At 39.2% G+C, this 18,259-nt stretch overlaps 2 protein-coding genes across 2 annotated transcripts in view; one reads left to right on the top strand and one right to left on the bottom strand.

The window, feature by feature from the left end:
* LOC134657491 (homeobox protein Hmx-like) overlaps nucleotides 1-18,259 on the bottom strand; it is a 279,414-nt gene that overhangs the window by 95,478 nt on the left and 165,677 nt on the right. The gene's annotated exons all lie outside the window — the stretch shown is intronic.
* LOC134657747 (uncharacterized) lies at nucleotides 4,411-9,549 on the top strand. Its single transcript, XM_063513311.1, has 5 exons — nucleotides 4,411-4,467; nucleotides 5,851-6,045; nucleotides 7,483-7,565; nucleotides 8,706-8,862; nucleotides 9,532-9,549. Exons 1-5 carry the CDS (start codon nucleotides 4,411-4,413, stop codon nucleotides 9,547-9,549), a joined length of 510 nt encoding a protein of 169 aa, XP_063369381.1.

The following is an 18,259-nucleotide window of genomic DNA, read 5'->3' as shown; positions in this document are numbered from 1 at the left end:
TCCATCCATCCATCCATCCACCCATCCATCCATCCATCCATCCAACCATCCATCCATCCATCCATCCATCCATTCACCCATCCATCCATCCATCCTTCCAACCATCCATCCATCCATCCATCCAACCATCCATCCATCCATCCATCCATCCATCCATCCACCCAAACCCACCCACCCATCCATCCATCCATCCATCCATCCTTAAATACAACGTTATTTGCAGCATCTTTGAGTCCCATAATGAAAATGAAAACACACGAACGTGTTATGCTAAATATTTCAGTCTACAGCATGAGTAATGCGAACGATTCCGAGAAAACACGATGGCAAAGGATTATGCACTACATCTGTACATACTCCTAGTTATAATCGGTTTCACACCCATTCGGACAGTTTTCCTTTATTTTTAGGGTTCCGTATCTCAAAAGGAATAAACGGAACTCTTATAGGATCACTCGGGCGTCTGGCTGTCCGCCCCCCCCCCCTTTATCTCCGAAACTACTGGGTCTAAAATTTGTAAAAATTACACGTCTTTACATATAGATGACAGGAAAACCTATTAAAAATGTGCAGACAAGCGTGAGTCACACTTAATGTACAGAACCCTTGGAACGCGAGTCTGACTCGCACTTGGCCGGTTTTTAGTGTGCATGTGTGTTTTTAGCCTGTGTTTATGTAAATTCTTAAATGTTGTTTTATTTTCAGACATGGCGGACGTTAGTTATAAACGCGCGCCGAAAAGATCGCAAGAGAAGCCGATGGAACGACAGGGTGTCTAGGAAAATACTACAAATACTTAACGAAAGCGATCGTGAAGCCAACGAGACAAATGTAAGTATTATAGACACACGACAATATGTGTGGCTTTCCATTAAAGAAGGGTCCTTGGATGGATGCTTCATGTTATGTGCAATAAGGACCATTTTAGCTGAATTTCTGTTGGAATTTGCCCTTATTGTACTTGAATGACGAGTAACATTTTAAATAATCTATCTTCAGAGTAATTGAGATAAAAGGTAAAAACCCGCGCTACGCCCATATCTCCCGTCGCAAGTTTCGCGCGGCGCGCCATATATTATCATTTCTATCCTTCTAATTTCGTGGCTTTCGCCCCTAATTTAGCGCCCTTTGTTCTTATTTAGTGAAATAATAAGGGTTAAAGTCAAATGGCGTTCTAACAGTTTTAATCTTTTGTCAAAAGATGGCAGTACATGTACTGGGGCTACATAACTTAAACACCACCTATTCGGAAAAGGGCTTTTTCTTCCCTGCTAGGAGGGATCAAAGTGGCACTTTTCCTCCCTGCTAGGAGGGATCAAAGTAACACTTTTCTGTTCTAGCACACTTTTTTTACATTTTTTTGCACATTATTTTATTTAGCTTAAATAATCTGTTTAAGCATCAGATTGAGTCAACACTAAGATTTTTTTATTTTCCTCATAGTTGATGTGAAAAGTAGTATGTGTACACGGTATCAACATTATCTCGTCGTGGGCGTTAACACTTGAATCCCTCATTACGCTCAAGATTCAATGTACGCCCTTGACGGAGATACATCATTTTGATCCCTTGTAACACAAACTACTATTGACAATCCGCCTCTATTTCAAATTCTCTTTGGTTTATAGGTCACACAATCAAACGAATATTACGTATATTCGCCATCGCCATCGCAAAACGTAATGGCTGACCCCCTAAAATGTGAACCCACTGAGGATATTGAACACGGCCGAGAAGACGATGAACTGCCTAAAGAACGTCATTACAAAAGGCAAGTACTCATATGTGGTATGGCACTGTACGTTTCACACACCTTTTTTTTTTTTTTTTTTTTTTTTTTTTATTTTATTTTTTTTAGCCTGGGCTAGTGTCCCACTGCTGGGCAAAGGCCTCCCCTCCCTTCCTCCACTCAACCCTGTCGTTTGCATTTTCCCGCCAATCCGGATAAAATGCGTCCAAGTCGTCCCGCCATCTCCTCTTTGGTCTGCCTGAACCCCGGCCTACACCATCGATGTTTCACACACCTATAGAGAAATATCGCCGCTATACTTACTCAACCTCGTATCTGCAACACTCATTTGATGACAAAAACACCCGTATTCCGAATGGAAGAAAAGCGACATTTCCATCAAATGATTGTTGCAGATATGAGGTTGAGTAAGTATAGCGACGATATAAGTAAAGAAAGAGTGGTAACTCCATACCAGGGATGTTGCGGATGCCGATTTTTTGACATCCGCGGATGCGGATGCGGATGCGGATTTTTAAAGGCTCACAACCGCGGATGCGGATGCGGATGTCAAGACAGATACATAAAAAACGTCAACTATTACATTTTAGTAATTTTTATTTCAATAAACCGGCCAAGTGCGAGTCGGACTCGCGTTCCAAGGGTTCCGTACATTAAGTCCCACTCACGCTTGACTCTGTACCGACCTGTTCCACATCCGCATCCGCATTAAACTCCGCATCGATTTTATGCGGATGCGGATGCAGATGCGGATGTTGAAAATAATGCGGAAGTTCCGCGGTTGCGGATGCGGATGCGGATATTCGCAACATCCCTGCTCCATACATCAGTTTTCTTACCAAAACGCGAGTTATTTCGTAGTAGACATCTAGCGTCCAGTAGCGGACAGTACTGCTCCCAAGAATGGGCAGTGGCAGTCGCTTTCGTAAAACTAAACGCACTAAGCGACTGCCCTCTGACCTTGCAATCCAGAGGGTAAACTAGGCCTTATTAGGACTAGTCCGGTTTCCTCACGATGTTTTCCTTCACCGAAAAGCGATTGCTCATTGGTACGAGCCGAGGTTTGAACCAGCGACCTCCGGATTGAAAGTCGCACGCTCTTACCGCTAGGCCACCAGCGCTTCGAAGTGTCCTGTCAAATATGATTTCAGACGCAGCTCCAATCTTCAAATATGTGCCCTCGCTGACTTCATGATAGCCCATCCTAGGGTTGCCAGAAGGCATCCAAGCGAGAACATGTCCGCCTGGGTCAAAATCACCCGTCATCTCAACAGTATAGGCCCCGCTAGGACTATGAAGGCGTGGTGTCAAGTAAGTTTCATGAAATCCTATTCTAAAGTTGCCACAAGGCATCCAAGCGAGAATATACCCCTGGGTCAAAATCACCCGTCATCTCAACAGTATAGGCCCCGCTAGGACTATGAAGGCGTGGTGTCAAGTAAGTTTCATGAAATCCTATTCTAAAGTTGCCACAAGGCATCCAAGCGAGAATATACCCCTGGGTCAAAATCACCCGTCATCTCAACAGTATAGGCCCCGCTAGGAGTTTGAAGGCGTGGTGTAAAGTAAGTTTCATGAAATCCCATTCTAAAGTTGCCACAAGGCATCCAAGCGAGAATATACCCCTGGGTCAAAATCACCCGTCATCTCAACAGTATAGGCCGCGCTAGGAGTTTGAAGGCGTGGTGTAAAGTAAGTTTCATGATATCCCATCCTGGACTTGCCTCAAATCATCTAACCATTTTTGACCACCAGCCACCACACACATAATATATTATGAAGAGTATATGTGACGTTCCATGGGAAAAGGTACCTTATGGCGACTAGTGCTTACGCTGTTATTCACAGCGCTCCTTAAGGTACCTTTATCCGTGGGACGTCACAACTTCAACTTCAACTTCAACATTTATTCAGCAAATAGGCCACAAGGGCACTTTTACACGTCAACATTGAATTTACATACAAGCAAAATAATAATAATAATACATCAACAATTATTAAATACAACTACAACTACCAAATCAAACTAACGTAATACAATTACTTAGAGATGTATAAGGTCTCTTAATGTCGAATTACATAAAAAAAACTATAATAATAATATTAAAATAAAAACAAAACAGATACATGGAAAAAAATCTAAACGTATTTAGAGGTGTAAATGTCTCTTAAGTGTCAGAACTAAAAATCATCCTTATCAAATTATCCTTAGAGATGTATAGGGTCTCCAAGAGTCACAATCCTGTATGATTAACACATTACGAGAAAAAAAAACACATATAGGGTATTTAACTGCTAGTCAAAGCAGTTTCTTTTTTCGAAGTGTCAAAACGTTTTTGCGACTATGGAATTTATATGAAACACTAGCATGTAGCGTCACAATCAAATTCCCTACTCTTTAATTTTAAATGGGTTTTAAAATAGAAATTGTGTCTAAAAATAACTGCGATTGTCTACTTATGAATCCTCTGGTGCTTTATTTCATGCATGGTGTAAAATATTTATTTGAAATACAGTAATATACCCTATTATTGTAATAAGTGATTGTATTACAGACATGGAAAGACCTCAAGACCCGTGTCCGCTCGAGGTCTCATTCTAAGGATCCCAGCAGCAGTCTGCAAGGGTTTAGAGAGAGACAGCTGCGGAAACTACTCGGGATGACGACCAGGGACCAAGAGACAGATACACACCAATCTGAGACGGACGGCGAAACTGTAAGTGATGTCATAGAAAAAAAATACATAAATTACTCACTCCATACATCAGTTGTGGTTACAAAAAGACTATTATTTTCATAGTCTACATCTAGCATCGAGTAGCAGAATTGGGCTTTTTTTTTAAGTTATCCCCCTACACTTTTTTTTTCAAATTTGGGATTTTTTATGTTATTTCTACTCAGAATCACGAGCTCTTTCTATCCTAATAGGAGAAAAAAAGTGTCCCAAAATGTCCATACATTTTTCGATCTTTCCATTCCGCGACCGCCATACAAAGTCTATGAAAAATGGTGACGGAATGGAAATAAAAACCTTAGGACACTTTTTTTCTCCTATTAGGATAGAAAGAGCTCGTGATTCTGAGTAAAAATGACATTAAAAATCCCAAATTTGAAAAAAAAAGTGTAGGGGACAACTTAAAAAAAAACTCCCAAATTTTATCATTTAGTTCTGCTACTTGACAATAGATGTAGCACCGACCGGAAAGTCTTGCTCAACAACATAATTCCGCTACTCGATGCTAGATGTCGACTGTGAAAATAATAGTCTTTTTCGTACCAAAACTGACACTCTTTGTCTTACTATATTTCTCTATGGTGATATTTTGGTCAGGATCAAAAGTCCGGACATCACTTCACCCCATAGAAAAATATAAGTAAAGAAAGAGTGGTAACTCCATACATTTCGTAGTCGACATCTAACGTCAAGTAGTGGAACTATTAGTACCGCTATTTGTCACCAGATGTCACAAATGTCGCTACTGACGAAAAATGTACTACTAAAACAATTTACAACTAATATTATAAGCAGGAGTTGAAAATAGAGTTCCGGTTAATTCGGTTATAATATTAGCTAAAAATTGTCGAGCATTAGAGTTTTTGTTTGCCGCTACATATATTGTCAACTAGCAGAACTGATAATGTCCGCTACTGAACGCTAGATGTCGACTACGAAATAACCCGTGTTTTGGTAAGAAAACTGATGTATGGAGTTACCACTCTTTCTTTACTTATATTTCTCTATGCTTCAAACTAAATAAATCCCTCATTCTAAAACCTTTCGTAGAAGCGCTGGTGGCCTAGCGTTAAGAGCGTGCGACTTGCAATCCGGAGGTCGCGGGTTCAAACCCCGGCTCGTACCAATGAGTTTTTCGGAACTTATGTACGAAATATCATTTGATATTTACCAGTCGCTTTTCGGTGAAGGAAAACATCGTGAGGAAACCGGACTAATCCCAATAAGGCCTAGTTTAACCTCTGATTGGGCAGGTCAGATGGCAGTCGCTTTAAAAACTAGTGCCTACGTCAATTCTTGGGATTAGTTGCAAAGCGGATGATGATGATTGAGATTTACTTTATTTAAAATTAATATTGCCTACAGGTAGAAGAATACAGCACGAAGCCTGAATCAGAAGTCGCAGTAGCCCCGCGTGCCCCATCGCCCCGCACCGTCCTATATAACCTCGCTGAGATCCTCGCTCGAAATAGCCCCATGAACGAGAACAATAGCGAAACAAATAATAAGAAATCTACGCCCGAATCTAATGTTTCTAGTGAGACGAATGATATTTTGCGGGTAAGTTGTCTTTTTTTGGCAATGTTCACATTAGCCCCACGTGCCTGTTAGCCCCGCACAGTCCTATATAACCTCGCTGAGATCCTCGTTCGAAATAGCCCCATGGACGAAAATAGGGAAACACATAAAAAGAAATTTACACCCGAAAGTAGTGTTTCTAATGAGACGAATGATATTTTGCGAGTAAGTTGTCTTTTTCTGGCAATGTTCACATTAACCCCGCGTGCTTATTAGCCCCGTAGTCTTTTATAACCTCGCTGAAGTCCTCGATCGAAATCACCTCAGAGAACTATTAGGGAAACTAAATAATAAGACATCTATGGCGAAAACTGTCGTTACGTGCAGGGACCCGATACCGGTATATTTTTCATACCAATAAACCGGTATTCAATTTCGGTATCACGGTTGTTTATGTATATGTGAATGATAAAACAACGTGGGATTCATTGTTATTCGAAATGATTATCTTTTAGGTAAGTATATTTGATTAATGATTAGGAAATTGATATTCTGATGTATATACTTCTTAGTAGTAGTTGTGTATTTTATTTATTTATTTGACATTTAGATTTTATCCTAGAAACATTCTAGACTGGTATTTTTTATACAATTTTTTTCATGTTTGACGATCCTTTTGTGAAATTCTTAATTCAATTTAATGTGTGTTTAATTTGATTTGTATAATAATCCAATATTCTTATGGAATAATAACATCAATAAATTGCTCTGATAATTAGCTTAAGATAATTTAAAAAGTATGTTACGATTCATAAGTGCTTGTTGCTAGGCCTACATGAATAAAGTATATTTTGACTATTGACTATTGACTATATTTATGCACTTAATTTAGCTAATGTGATCCATCACTATGCTTACCTACACACTATTCTATAATATCAGACAAATATTGTGAAAGGTATGGGATATTTTGATTTTTAGTTATACCGGTACCGGTAACGGTCCCTGGCTTACGTGTGAGGGGTCTAGAATCATTGAGTCGGACCAAGGTAACTCTGCATGGTGGAAATGTGGAAATGTCACCATTAATTTCAAATTTATATGAGAATATGATGATTATACTGACACGGCCTCACTTTGTTCCATTAAAGTCGGCGCAATGGTAGCTTAGACTAGGGTTGCCATACGTCCGTTTACACCGGGACATATCCCCGTTTGAAGCTTGGTTGCCCGGTGTCCCTGCTATTAAGCAAATTGTCCCCATCAATGCTCAAAATTGCTCAAGGGTTGCCATACGTCCCTGTTTGCAGCTTGGTATCCCGGTCATACTCCGGAGCAATATTTGCACCCCCTGTCACAAAAAAAAAAAACAATTGTCCCGGTCGACGTCCCTACACTTATGGCAACCCTAGTTAGACGGACTCTAATATTTTTTTTATTAACTAAAATACCGTAATTTATTTGAAAAATATTCCACAGGAATTGGTGCTAGAATTGAAACGTAGCAACGAGTTGAAAGCTGAACATAATTGTCATCTGAAGGACATTTTACAACAACTAAAGTAAGTATCACTATCACTACATAATATAAAACAAAGTTCTAAAGTAGCATCCTGAGCATAATGAGGGATTCAAGTGTTAACGCCCAAGACGAAATAATTTTGATACCGTGTGACACATACTGCTTTTCACATCAACTATGAGGAAAATACAAAATCTTAGTGTTGACACAATCTGATGCTTAAACAGATTATTTAAGCTAAACAAATTATATAATAATAATAATAATGTGAGCCTATATACGTCCCACTGCTGGGCACAGGCCTCTCATGCGCGAGAGGGCTCGGGCTATAGTCCCCACGCTAGCCCAATGCGGATTGGGGACTTCACATACACCTTTGAATTTCTTCGCAGATGTATGCAGGTTTCCTCACGATGTTTTCCTTCACCGAAAAGCTAGTGGTAAATATCAAATGATATTTCGTACATAAGTTCCGAAAAACTCATTGGTACGAGCCAGGATTTGAACCCGCGACCTCCGGATTGAAAGTCGGGCGTCATATCCACTCAGCTACCACCGCTTCCGCTAAGAAAATAATGTGCAAAAAAATGTAAAAATAGTGTGCTACCACAGAAAAGTGTTACTTTGATCCCTCCTAGCAGGGAGGAAAAGTGCCACTTTGACCCCTCCTAGCAGGGAAGAAAAGCTCTTTTCTGAATAGGAGGTGTGAAATAGTTATTTGTACAACAAGAGATCAAAGTTTGATATTTCTTCGAGTGCTTATTTTGAGTCCCGTGCAAGCGAAAGATCCTATAATAGATTCACGAGCGTAGCGAGTGAATCTAATTTAGAAGATTCAGCGTAGTAAGGGACTCAAAAGCGCACGAGATGTAAATAACTTTGATCTCGTGTAGTTCACAAAACTTTTCACCTCAGCAGTGAGAACATATTAGAGAACCCGAAAAATGTATTCCTTCTTCATCACTTACCTCTATTCACTCATGTTTTCTTAAGATATACCAACAATTAAATTTTCACCTCAGCAGCTCGAACAAGGGTACTTTGCTACTTAAAAACAGTGAGCAAAATCGCATTTTGCTCATTTTGACTCACTCAGTGAGCAAAATGCGATTTTGCTCACTGTTTTGAAGTAGCAAAGTACCCTTGTTCGAGCTGCTGAGGTGAAAAATGAATTTTTCAGGACCCCAACATGCACGCACGCAAGCCAACACACAGATGTTCCGACGCCAATAGATGTCAGTCAAACAGATACTATCGACGTACTGGACGTTCAGAAACAAGAAGATACCTTATATCATGTTACTGAGGACCAGTGTAATGGGGTAGCTAACGATGAGGTAAGATCCCTAATAATAGGACAACTGCCATAGTTATTGGCCCCTATAGTAATAGGGTATTTGGCTACTGGGTGAATCAACTTTTTCTTGTCACTCGTTGCCATGATAAAGATAAGATAAAGATAAAAGATAGTTTATTCAAGTAGGCATAATTACAATGCGCTTATGAACGTCAAATAAAGCTAGGTAGACCGGCTCCAACCCTACACCTCTGCCCCGAGAAGATTTAAATCCCCCCTCAATTGGAGGAGGGTATCCCATTATGGGACCGGCAACAAACTCGGCGGGACACATCTTTTCAAAAATAATTACATCTTATAATTAACATGCATTACGAGAAAATAAGGAAAAAAAATACAATTTAAATCACTATAGAATTCATGCAATTATACACATAAGGTGTAATAGAAATTTGATTTAGAAAATATACATATGTACATGGAATCATACAAATTCGTAGCTCTTTCAGAAAACATATCAAATTCTTACAAAAGGAAAAGAAAATAAAGTTATTAAAAGAAATGGGAAAACATATTATATAAATCTGATTGATTATTATGAATTACCAACATATAATATTTGATGTGTTTTCCTGCTTACCTGAGCTGTGTCACCTATATGTTACATGGTTACGTTCCCCTGGGTCACTCTTTAAAACCTGATTTTTAGGCTGTTAAATTCTTCTAACACGTTTTTTGTGATACTTATAAACCCTTTCCATAGAGGGTCGTCTACCAAGCGTGTCAGAAGAAGGCGGTGGACAATGTCTTCTAACAAACTATGCTACTATTGTCTCTTGGCTGACCGGACAGAATAACAACAAGAAATAGTTGATCCACCCTACTAGTCAAATCAGTTTCTTTTTTCGACCTGTCAAAACGATTTGCTACTATCACAGACAAGACATCCTCCAGACTGAGCATAGTAGTGCTACCCCCTCTGCCACAAATATACGGTAGTTTTACTCCATTTTCGAGTCAAAGTGTCTTTGTGTGACGTCCGTGTGTTTGAACGGACCAATCACGGCACGGGACTCGCTCACCTCGTCCCCCGCACCCCAGTATTTTTAGCAGCATCGGTTTCATGAAATAATTGCACTAAACTCCGTCTAGAGGGTTTCTAGTCTATGGCTACTATGGAATTTATATGAAACACTAGCATGTGTCGTCACGATCAAATGACCTACTCTTTATAAAGTGTCATTCAATAGAACTTGCTAACTATGTAAACAAAAGTTACTAGTAAATTGACAGTCAGTGTCAATTTTAGTATGGCGGTTTGTTTACATAGTTAGCAAGTTCTAATGAATGACATTTTAGTTCTAAATGTTGTCAAAAAATAACTGCTGTCTACGTTTCTCTATTAATCTTCTGGTGCTTTATTTCTTGCATGCAATAAAGTAATTTTCTCCTTATTTTGACAGACGCCCGCAGAATCAGCGCCTGTCATCAGACCGGTAGCATTATCTTCGTTGACGTCGATCGATACGCGTAAGCACCAGAATAAATAATAGTACTAAGTACAGAAGACTCACTCTCTAACAAAACGCGTCTGTTACGATCAGCACAGATATGGCCGCTAGGTGGCGACAGCGCCACGCGCGGCTTATGTCTTTCCCCAAAATTGGTGTGGAACGGATGTACTTTTAGCTACCTGTAGCAAAGCGACGAAATCGCGGAGTGAGCCACGCCTGCCACCTCAGTACTTAATCCATCGCTTTCACCCAATAGGTAACCTAGTTCATTTTAGATTCCATGAACTCTCAATAGTCCTTACACCAAGGGCAGCATCATAGAGAAAAAAATCATAGAGTGCTCACTCCATACATCAGTTTTAGTACCAAAAAGACTATTAGCATCTAGCATCGAGTAGCGGAACTATCAGTACTGCTACTTGACAATAGATGTCGCCACCGACCGGAAAGTCTTATGCTGTTGAGATAAGACTTTCCGGTCGGTGCTACATCTATTGTCAAGTAGCAGTACTGATAGTTCCGCTACTCGATGCTAGATGTAGACACTGAAATTAATAGTCTGAACTGATGTATGGAGTGAGCACTCTATGTATTTTTTTCTCTATGGCTCGGTGTAGGTACCCCTTACATTTCATTAAAGTGTCTAAAGGGCCTCTACGTTTTAAATTAATTTGCGAATATTACAGCTGGGCCACAATACAAGCGGGTGAAAGTGCAGTCTATCGTGAAGGCAGAACCTAGAAATATGGCCAGGAGGATTATAAGATTAAAGGTAACAACGTGCCGTTCTCAACCAAAAGGGTACTTATTGCGGGTTGTCAATAAAGTGCTATTTCCATACAGCTTCACTTTGAAATCAACCTTCCGGTCTTACCTGATAGACGATCTTATCCACATTGATCTTACACTCTTTCATTTGTATATAACATAACCATGTATCAATTTATAAGTAATTAAGTGTCATTCTATGGAACTTGCTAACTATGTAAACAAAAGTCACTAGTAAATTCATCATTCCGAGTCAAATTCAATATGGCGGTTTGTTTACATAGTTAGCAAGCGCTGGTGGCCTAGCGGTAAGAGCGTGCGACTTTCAATCCGGAGGTCGCGGGTTCAAACCCCGGCTCGTACCAATGAGTTTTTCGGAACTTATGTACGAAATATCATTTGATATTTACCAGTTGCTTTTCGGTGAAGGAAAACATCGTGAGGAAACCGGACTAATCCCAATAAGGCCTAGTTTCCCCTCTGGGTTGGAAGGTCAGATGGCAGTCGCTTTCGTAAAAACTAGTGCCTACGTCAAATCATGGGATTAGTTGTCAAGCGGACCCCAGGCTCCCATGAGCCGTGGCAAAAATGCCGGGATAAGGCGAGGAAGAAGAAGTAGAAGTTTACATAGTTAGCAAGTTCCATAGAATGACACTTTACTTATAAATTGATACATGTTATGTCATATACAAATGAAACAATGTAAAATCAATGTGGGTAAGATCATCTATCAGGTAAGACCGTCTTTAGAGCGGAAGGAGCGAAGGTCTTCCTTTCTGATAGTGTCTTAGCGACGTATACAAATACGAGTGTTATTGCCCTACGATTGACGGTCTTCCCAAAAAAATGTGGGGTTGAACGCAGTCGATTTTGTGTTTAGTTATCAACTTATTTTTTATTATGACATTTAAATATTATTTATTATGTTATTATTATATTGTTTTATTGATCATGCAGGATGGGAGCGTGTTGTTGATGCCAAGCAACATGAAAACTCAAGCGAAGCCTAACCAGGATAAAAATGGCGGTAAGTGTAAGTCAAAGAATGTCTTTCATCAGCCCGAGACCTGTTCGCCACGGCATAGAGAAAAAAAATACATAGAGTGCTCAGTCCATACATCAGTTTTAGTACCAAAAAGACTATTAGCATCTAGCATCGAGTAGCGGAACTATCAGTACTGCTACTTGACAATAGATGTAGCACCGACCGGAAAGTCTTATGCTGTTGAGATAAGACTTTCCGGTCGGTGCTACATCTATTGTCAAGTAGCAGTACTGATAGTTCCGCTACTCGATGCTAGATGTAGACACTGAAATTAATAGTCTGAACTGATGTATGGAGTGAGCACTCTTGTCTTATTATATTTCTCTATGGCCACGGGCACATTACACCTGTGGCAACTGCCATGCCTGTGGTCGTGTTTCCCGCCCCCGTATTGGCTTACATAGCCACGAAAAACGTTGTCGCCCTACCTGACACTGCTTGTATAGTCTGTAATAGACTCGAAGGCCAATGATGATGATGAAGTATAAGTCAAACTTTCTTGAATTAAAAAAAAACTAAGATCAAACTGGGTCCAAAACCTGCTTAATCCTGTCATTCTGCCTGACTTGACCTGTCAAATAGATATTTTTTCTAGTTATTATAACTTGCTCCTGTGTAGGGTCAACCAGGGCAATTGCAACTATGGGGCAAATGCAACCACTCGAAAAAAATACAAGAAATTGAGACTTGCAGTGTGTTTATGAATAATGCCATTCGATTTTACGTATCTTTAAGGACAATTTATCGCCAATCTGAGTCCGATCAAACGCCAATTTGGCCACTTTCACCAATTTAAAATTTATGGTGATATTTGAGAGCTTTTAAGCTAAAAAAATGCCCCCAAACGCGAACCATTTTATCGGTAATCATAATCGGCGGTCGAATTCGGCGAGCCAAATTGACGTTTGGACGCCAAAATTGTTGAAAGTGGCCAAATTGGCGTTTGCGTCCGCACGGCCGATTTGATCGGACAATTTAATCAGATTGGCGAAAAATTCTCCTCATCTGCACAGGCCTTAAGAAGTCTAAGCACTGATCAGTGCGAACGAATTTAAACTGATGCGCACTGATCAGTGCTTGGACATACGAAGGGTTAATTATTAGTAGTTTATGCAACAGTGATATAATAAGGGTTCTTAAAATTCAAGGGTCGAAGTTACAAAACGAGACGTAGTCGAGTTTTGTAAAAAAAGACCCTTGAATTTTAAGAACCAATTATGAGCTGTTGCATACATTACTTTTTCTATGACAGCTGCACCCGACACAAAACAGTTGAGACTAAGAAAATGGGTTACTTTGTATGAATTATTATGCACACAGCAAAAAAAAAATTATTGTAAATGAAAAAACCTCTTTCAATCAAGATGATCGGAAGTTGAATCTTTAAAAAAAATAAAGCAGTTGTATTATACTCATAAGATGACTGCTAGCAGCCTGCCTAGCAGCAGAGCCTACAGACAAATCATTCAAATGACATTGCTTTAGATATCACTGTCAGTCATTTAATTGACACATTTAAGTGCTGGAGTAGAAAAAATATTTTATATTACAGATCAGCTGTACGTGGTGTGTGCGCGTAAACGAAGATGAAACGGGTGAAGTTATAGTTTTAAATACACTCAAAATGTACTGTACGTATATTTTCACTCTATTCTATGCATTTAATGTTACCTATTATAAGGGTTAATCAACTTTTTCTTGTCACACGTTGCTATGGTTACGGTCTCCTGAGTCACTCTTAAAATTCTAGGTTTTTCGTATTTAAATGAACCAAACTTGCATTTTATGGTAGTTAGAAGATCTTTCCATAATGGGACATCTACTGAGCATGTTAGTAGAACATGGTACAGCAGTTCTTCTAACAATCTATGCTACTATTGTCTCCTCGCTGATGGGACAGAATAACAACAAGAAATAGTTGATTGACCCATAAATTGTAGTTTAAGATAATCAAAGTATTGATTAAAATATTTACGATATTTTACCTTGTTTCTTTATCTTTGATTTACCCCTTTATTTTTTGTGGTGGAAAGCTTAGAATATTATACAGGCTTTCTTTATAGAATAACCCTATTACACTTTAACCTACAAGAAACAAATCCAATATTTGCAAGTGAAATTTGTTCCTATAGCATAGGAAATAGAGTTGAATTTGGTTTGGGTGAAAATTAAACGCAAACTAAACAAATGCAATACGACTAATACGAGTATTATGATGACATTTACAGGTGGCCTTAGGAACTCTGTGGTAAAATGGCGCAACCTAATTGTGTTTGGGGTAATAGGCTACATGACTAATTTTCCTTTATAGTATCAATCGATCGGGTTTGTTTTTAGGATCAAATGTCTATATGGGACCCATTGCGTTAAAGTAACACAAAAGTCAGAAATTGTAGTCAAAGGCCGACAGTCGCACTTCACTCGCGAAACGCCCTAAACAAAACGACAAGGGAACGTGACGTCAAGGTCTCTGGGAGCCCATCTTGTAGTATGGACGAAACAAGAAAATTGCGTTTTTGTCGGTGAAATATTGCGTTTATGTATAATTATAGTTGCTATACAATATTTTTTTGGATGAAATGTAAGGAATCGAATGGTACCCTTACTTTTATCGTTTTTGGAGGTTAAAAAAAACTTAAATTTTGAAACTTTTAGGTCCTGGGTTTTTGTAATTTTTCAATATTTTATTTTAATATCCACATTATTGTGATAAACTGCTCGTTTGCTATCTATTTTACTAGATTTTGTTATAAAATTCAACATGTGTCATCATCCCTATTGTGTTTGGGGTTCTTGCACTTTAACACTTTTGTGGTGCGCGTGCCGCGACCGCTGCAAGGGACCATCGAGTGCGCCATAGAGAAAAAAAATACATAGAGTGCTCACTCCATACATCAGTTTTAGTACCAAAAAGACTATTAGCATCTAGCATCGAGTAGCGGAACTATCAGTACTGCTACTTGACAATAGATGTAGCACCGACAGGAAAGTCTTATGCTGTTGAGATAAGACTTTCCGGTCGGTGCTACATCTATTGTCAAGTAGCAGTACTGATAGTTCCGCTACTCGATGCTAGATGTAGACACTGAAATTAATAGTCTGAACTGATGTATGGAGTGAGCACTCTTGTCTTATTATATTTCTCTATGAGTGCGCCGACTTCTGGCCGAAGGGTGTCGTGTTTCGGAGGTTCCGGGGCAAACTTGCGAATCCCACACAGGAGCAGCCGATGCAACGGAGCCACGCCGTTTTATCGACTAAATAACTAGTGTTTAGTTTTAAGTTTATAAAATACATGTATGTTAGTCTGTAAGGTATTTGTAATATGGGCCTTGTTGCCTGAATTAAATTTCTAAATAAATAAAATAAATAAATTTGGGGTCCATATATAGAATTGTCTCGACGAGTAAGTTGTCTGTTGAAAGAAAGAAAGTACAGTCAGTGATAAAAGCTTGTATTAAGAGTCGTTTCAACCCGGGTGTTACTATACCTACAGGGTAGTAAACCTACATTTCATACCCTTCTATGAATAATAAAGATGCTGGCGGGCTAGTCAAGGTGACAATCGCTATCGCTTCGCCGTCGTATCACTTTGTGTCTCTATGACTCTTCCATATTAGTGTGACAGTGACAGTTGCGTTTCGTTCGCTACGGAGCGTTAGCGTTTGGCATGTTGTCTACGGGGCCAGACCCAAGCGATTGCCACCTTGGCTAGGCCGACTGGACCGTCAACTGAACTTCCATTCGAATCATATCTCAATCAAGATAGCTTGACACATCACATGACAATATCACATACCTGCGGCGGTAGCACGGTCGCATTTTTAATTTTTATCGCTTGTTACCACGCCTGTCACGTTCTTAACAAGTAGGTATGTAAGTGCGAAAGTGACGGGCATAGTGACAGGCGATAAAAATGGAACCATGCTGCGCCCGCTGGAGGTCAAATCGGTAGCTCTTAAGGCGTGTCCAGACGAGGACGGTTTTTTCCAATCTGATTTCAATCCCCGATTATGACCAATATTACCGATAAAATGAAGTTGCGAACGCAAGAATACCAATTTGTGCCTCCAGTATTCGCCTTTGGGCGCACTTTTTTTAATTTACAACGCTCCAATATCGCCATAAAACTGAAATTGGTGATTAAATCGGAGATCGACGCCAATATCTTTTCTGATCAAATCGGTCGATTTCATTATGGCCTACCTATATCATTATGGCCTTCGTATGATCCGTACCTAAGTAAAATACCTTGTCTTGTATCCCACATTGTATAAAACACAATACTTAAGTGACCATTTGTTGTTTTTCTGACATTATTCATGGTTTATCTATGCATGGAATTGTGTCTCAATTTGTGCGATTATGCATAGCCATTTTCCTTATTGTCGAAACTGCAACGTAAAATATTATTTAAAACAAAAGAGGATTCACCTTCAACACAAAATGAGAGATTTAATCAAACAAAAATAAAATTGCGCATTTTTAGAAGAAATTTTCATATGTTTAGCTTTTGTGCAAATTTAATAAAGTGCGTTTTGGACCTTACGTTCATGATTTTTAGGGTTCCGTAGCCAAATGGCAAAAAACGGAACCCTTATGGATTCGTCATGTCTGTCTGTCTGTCCGTCTGTGCGTCCATATGTCACAGCCAGTTTTTTCCGAAACTATAAGAACTATACTATTGAAACTTGGTAAGTACCTAGATGTATTCTGTGAACCGCATTAAGATTTTCACACAAAAATAGAAAAAACACAATAAATTTTGGGGGTTCCCCATACTTAGAACTAGAACTGAAACTCAAAAATTTTTTTTTGATCAAACCCATACGTGTGGGGTATCTATGGATAGGTGTTCAAAAATGATATTAATAAAAAATAAAAATAAAATAAAATAAAATAAAAATCATTTATTTCAGACACCATACACTTACAACTACAAACTAAATTTAACTTAAAATTGAGGTTTCTAATATCATTGTTTTCTAAACTGAATAGTTTGCGCGAGAGACAGTTCCAAAGTGGTAAAATGTGTGTCCCCCCCCCTGTAACTTCTAAAATAAGAGAATGATAAAACTAAAAAAAATATATGATGTACTTTACCATGCAAACTTCCACCGAAAATTGGTTTGAACGAGATCTAGTAAGTAGTTATTTTTTAATACGTCATAAATCCCCTAAATACGGAACCCTTCATGGGCGAGTCCGACTCGCACTTGGCCGCTTTTTGTATCGAGCTAAAGTCAAGAAATCGTTTCGAATCTATGAAGTTACTTACTAGGAAAAGGCCTCAAGATTGTTGCTTTAAATTCTTGGCAATTGTATTGTGATCTAAAAACGCGCTACGATTTTTCAATAACTCTGTTGAACCTACTCCACCTTAATACGTATTCTTTATTTATGCTGGTAGTTGTAATGTCGGCTGTACACACTCGTCGAGAGCCTCTCGCCGAGAGTCTCGGCACCGCTCCGATCTGATCGGAGACGAGTGAGATGAAACAAGGCAGAGCGAGACGAGAAGCAGTATGTACCTGCAATAATGTTACACAACGAATGCCGCAAAAATATCTGACACGATCTTGTTTGTAAAGCCATAATCTTGAGCGTTACACATATTTTTGCGGCCTTCGAAGAGCAACATATTATTGCAGGTGACTGTACACCCTCGTTCTCGGCCTGTCTCGGGGTCTCGAGTGTGTACAGCCCGCATTAGAATTGAGATGGGTATATAAGACGAATTATAGTTATTTCGATTTCAGTTGGTTGTTTGTATCACAGTAATGAAGTTACCTATACTATTGAGGTAGGTACACCGGTCTGACGGCGGCAAATTTGTTTTTACATTAAATAGTGCGAGTGGTTTTACATTTTACATGAAAGTTGCTTTTCACCACACTTTCTCGTAAAAGGTAGTTAGTTATTACACGTAGGCGATGTGGTCCTAAATTTCGACCTAGGGCTGTAATGTTACGAAATAAGGCAGAAGTTTTATGTACCTATTTCGCTTTTTTCCTCAAAAGTGTGATATAAACGTGATGTGTGCCACGGGCGATAGGAATTAGGAACTCGTGTTGATTAGGTCCTCGCTTTCGGCTTCAGGTTTCAATTCT

This window comes from Cydia amplana, chromosome 20 (assembly GCF_948474715.1).
Source record: "Cydia amplana chromosome 20, ilCydAmpl1.1, whole genome shotgun sequence".
Classification (NCBI taxonomy): domain Eukaryota; kingdom Metazoa; phylum Arthropoda; class Insecta; order Lepidoptera; family Tortricidae; genus Cydia; species Cydia amplana.
Note: the sequence above shows the minus strand (reverse complement) of the source record. Positions and strands in the feature narration are given on the sequence as shown.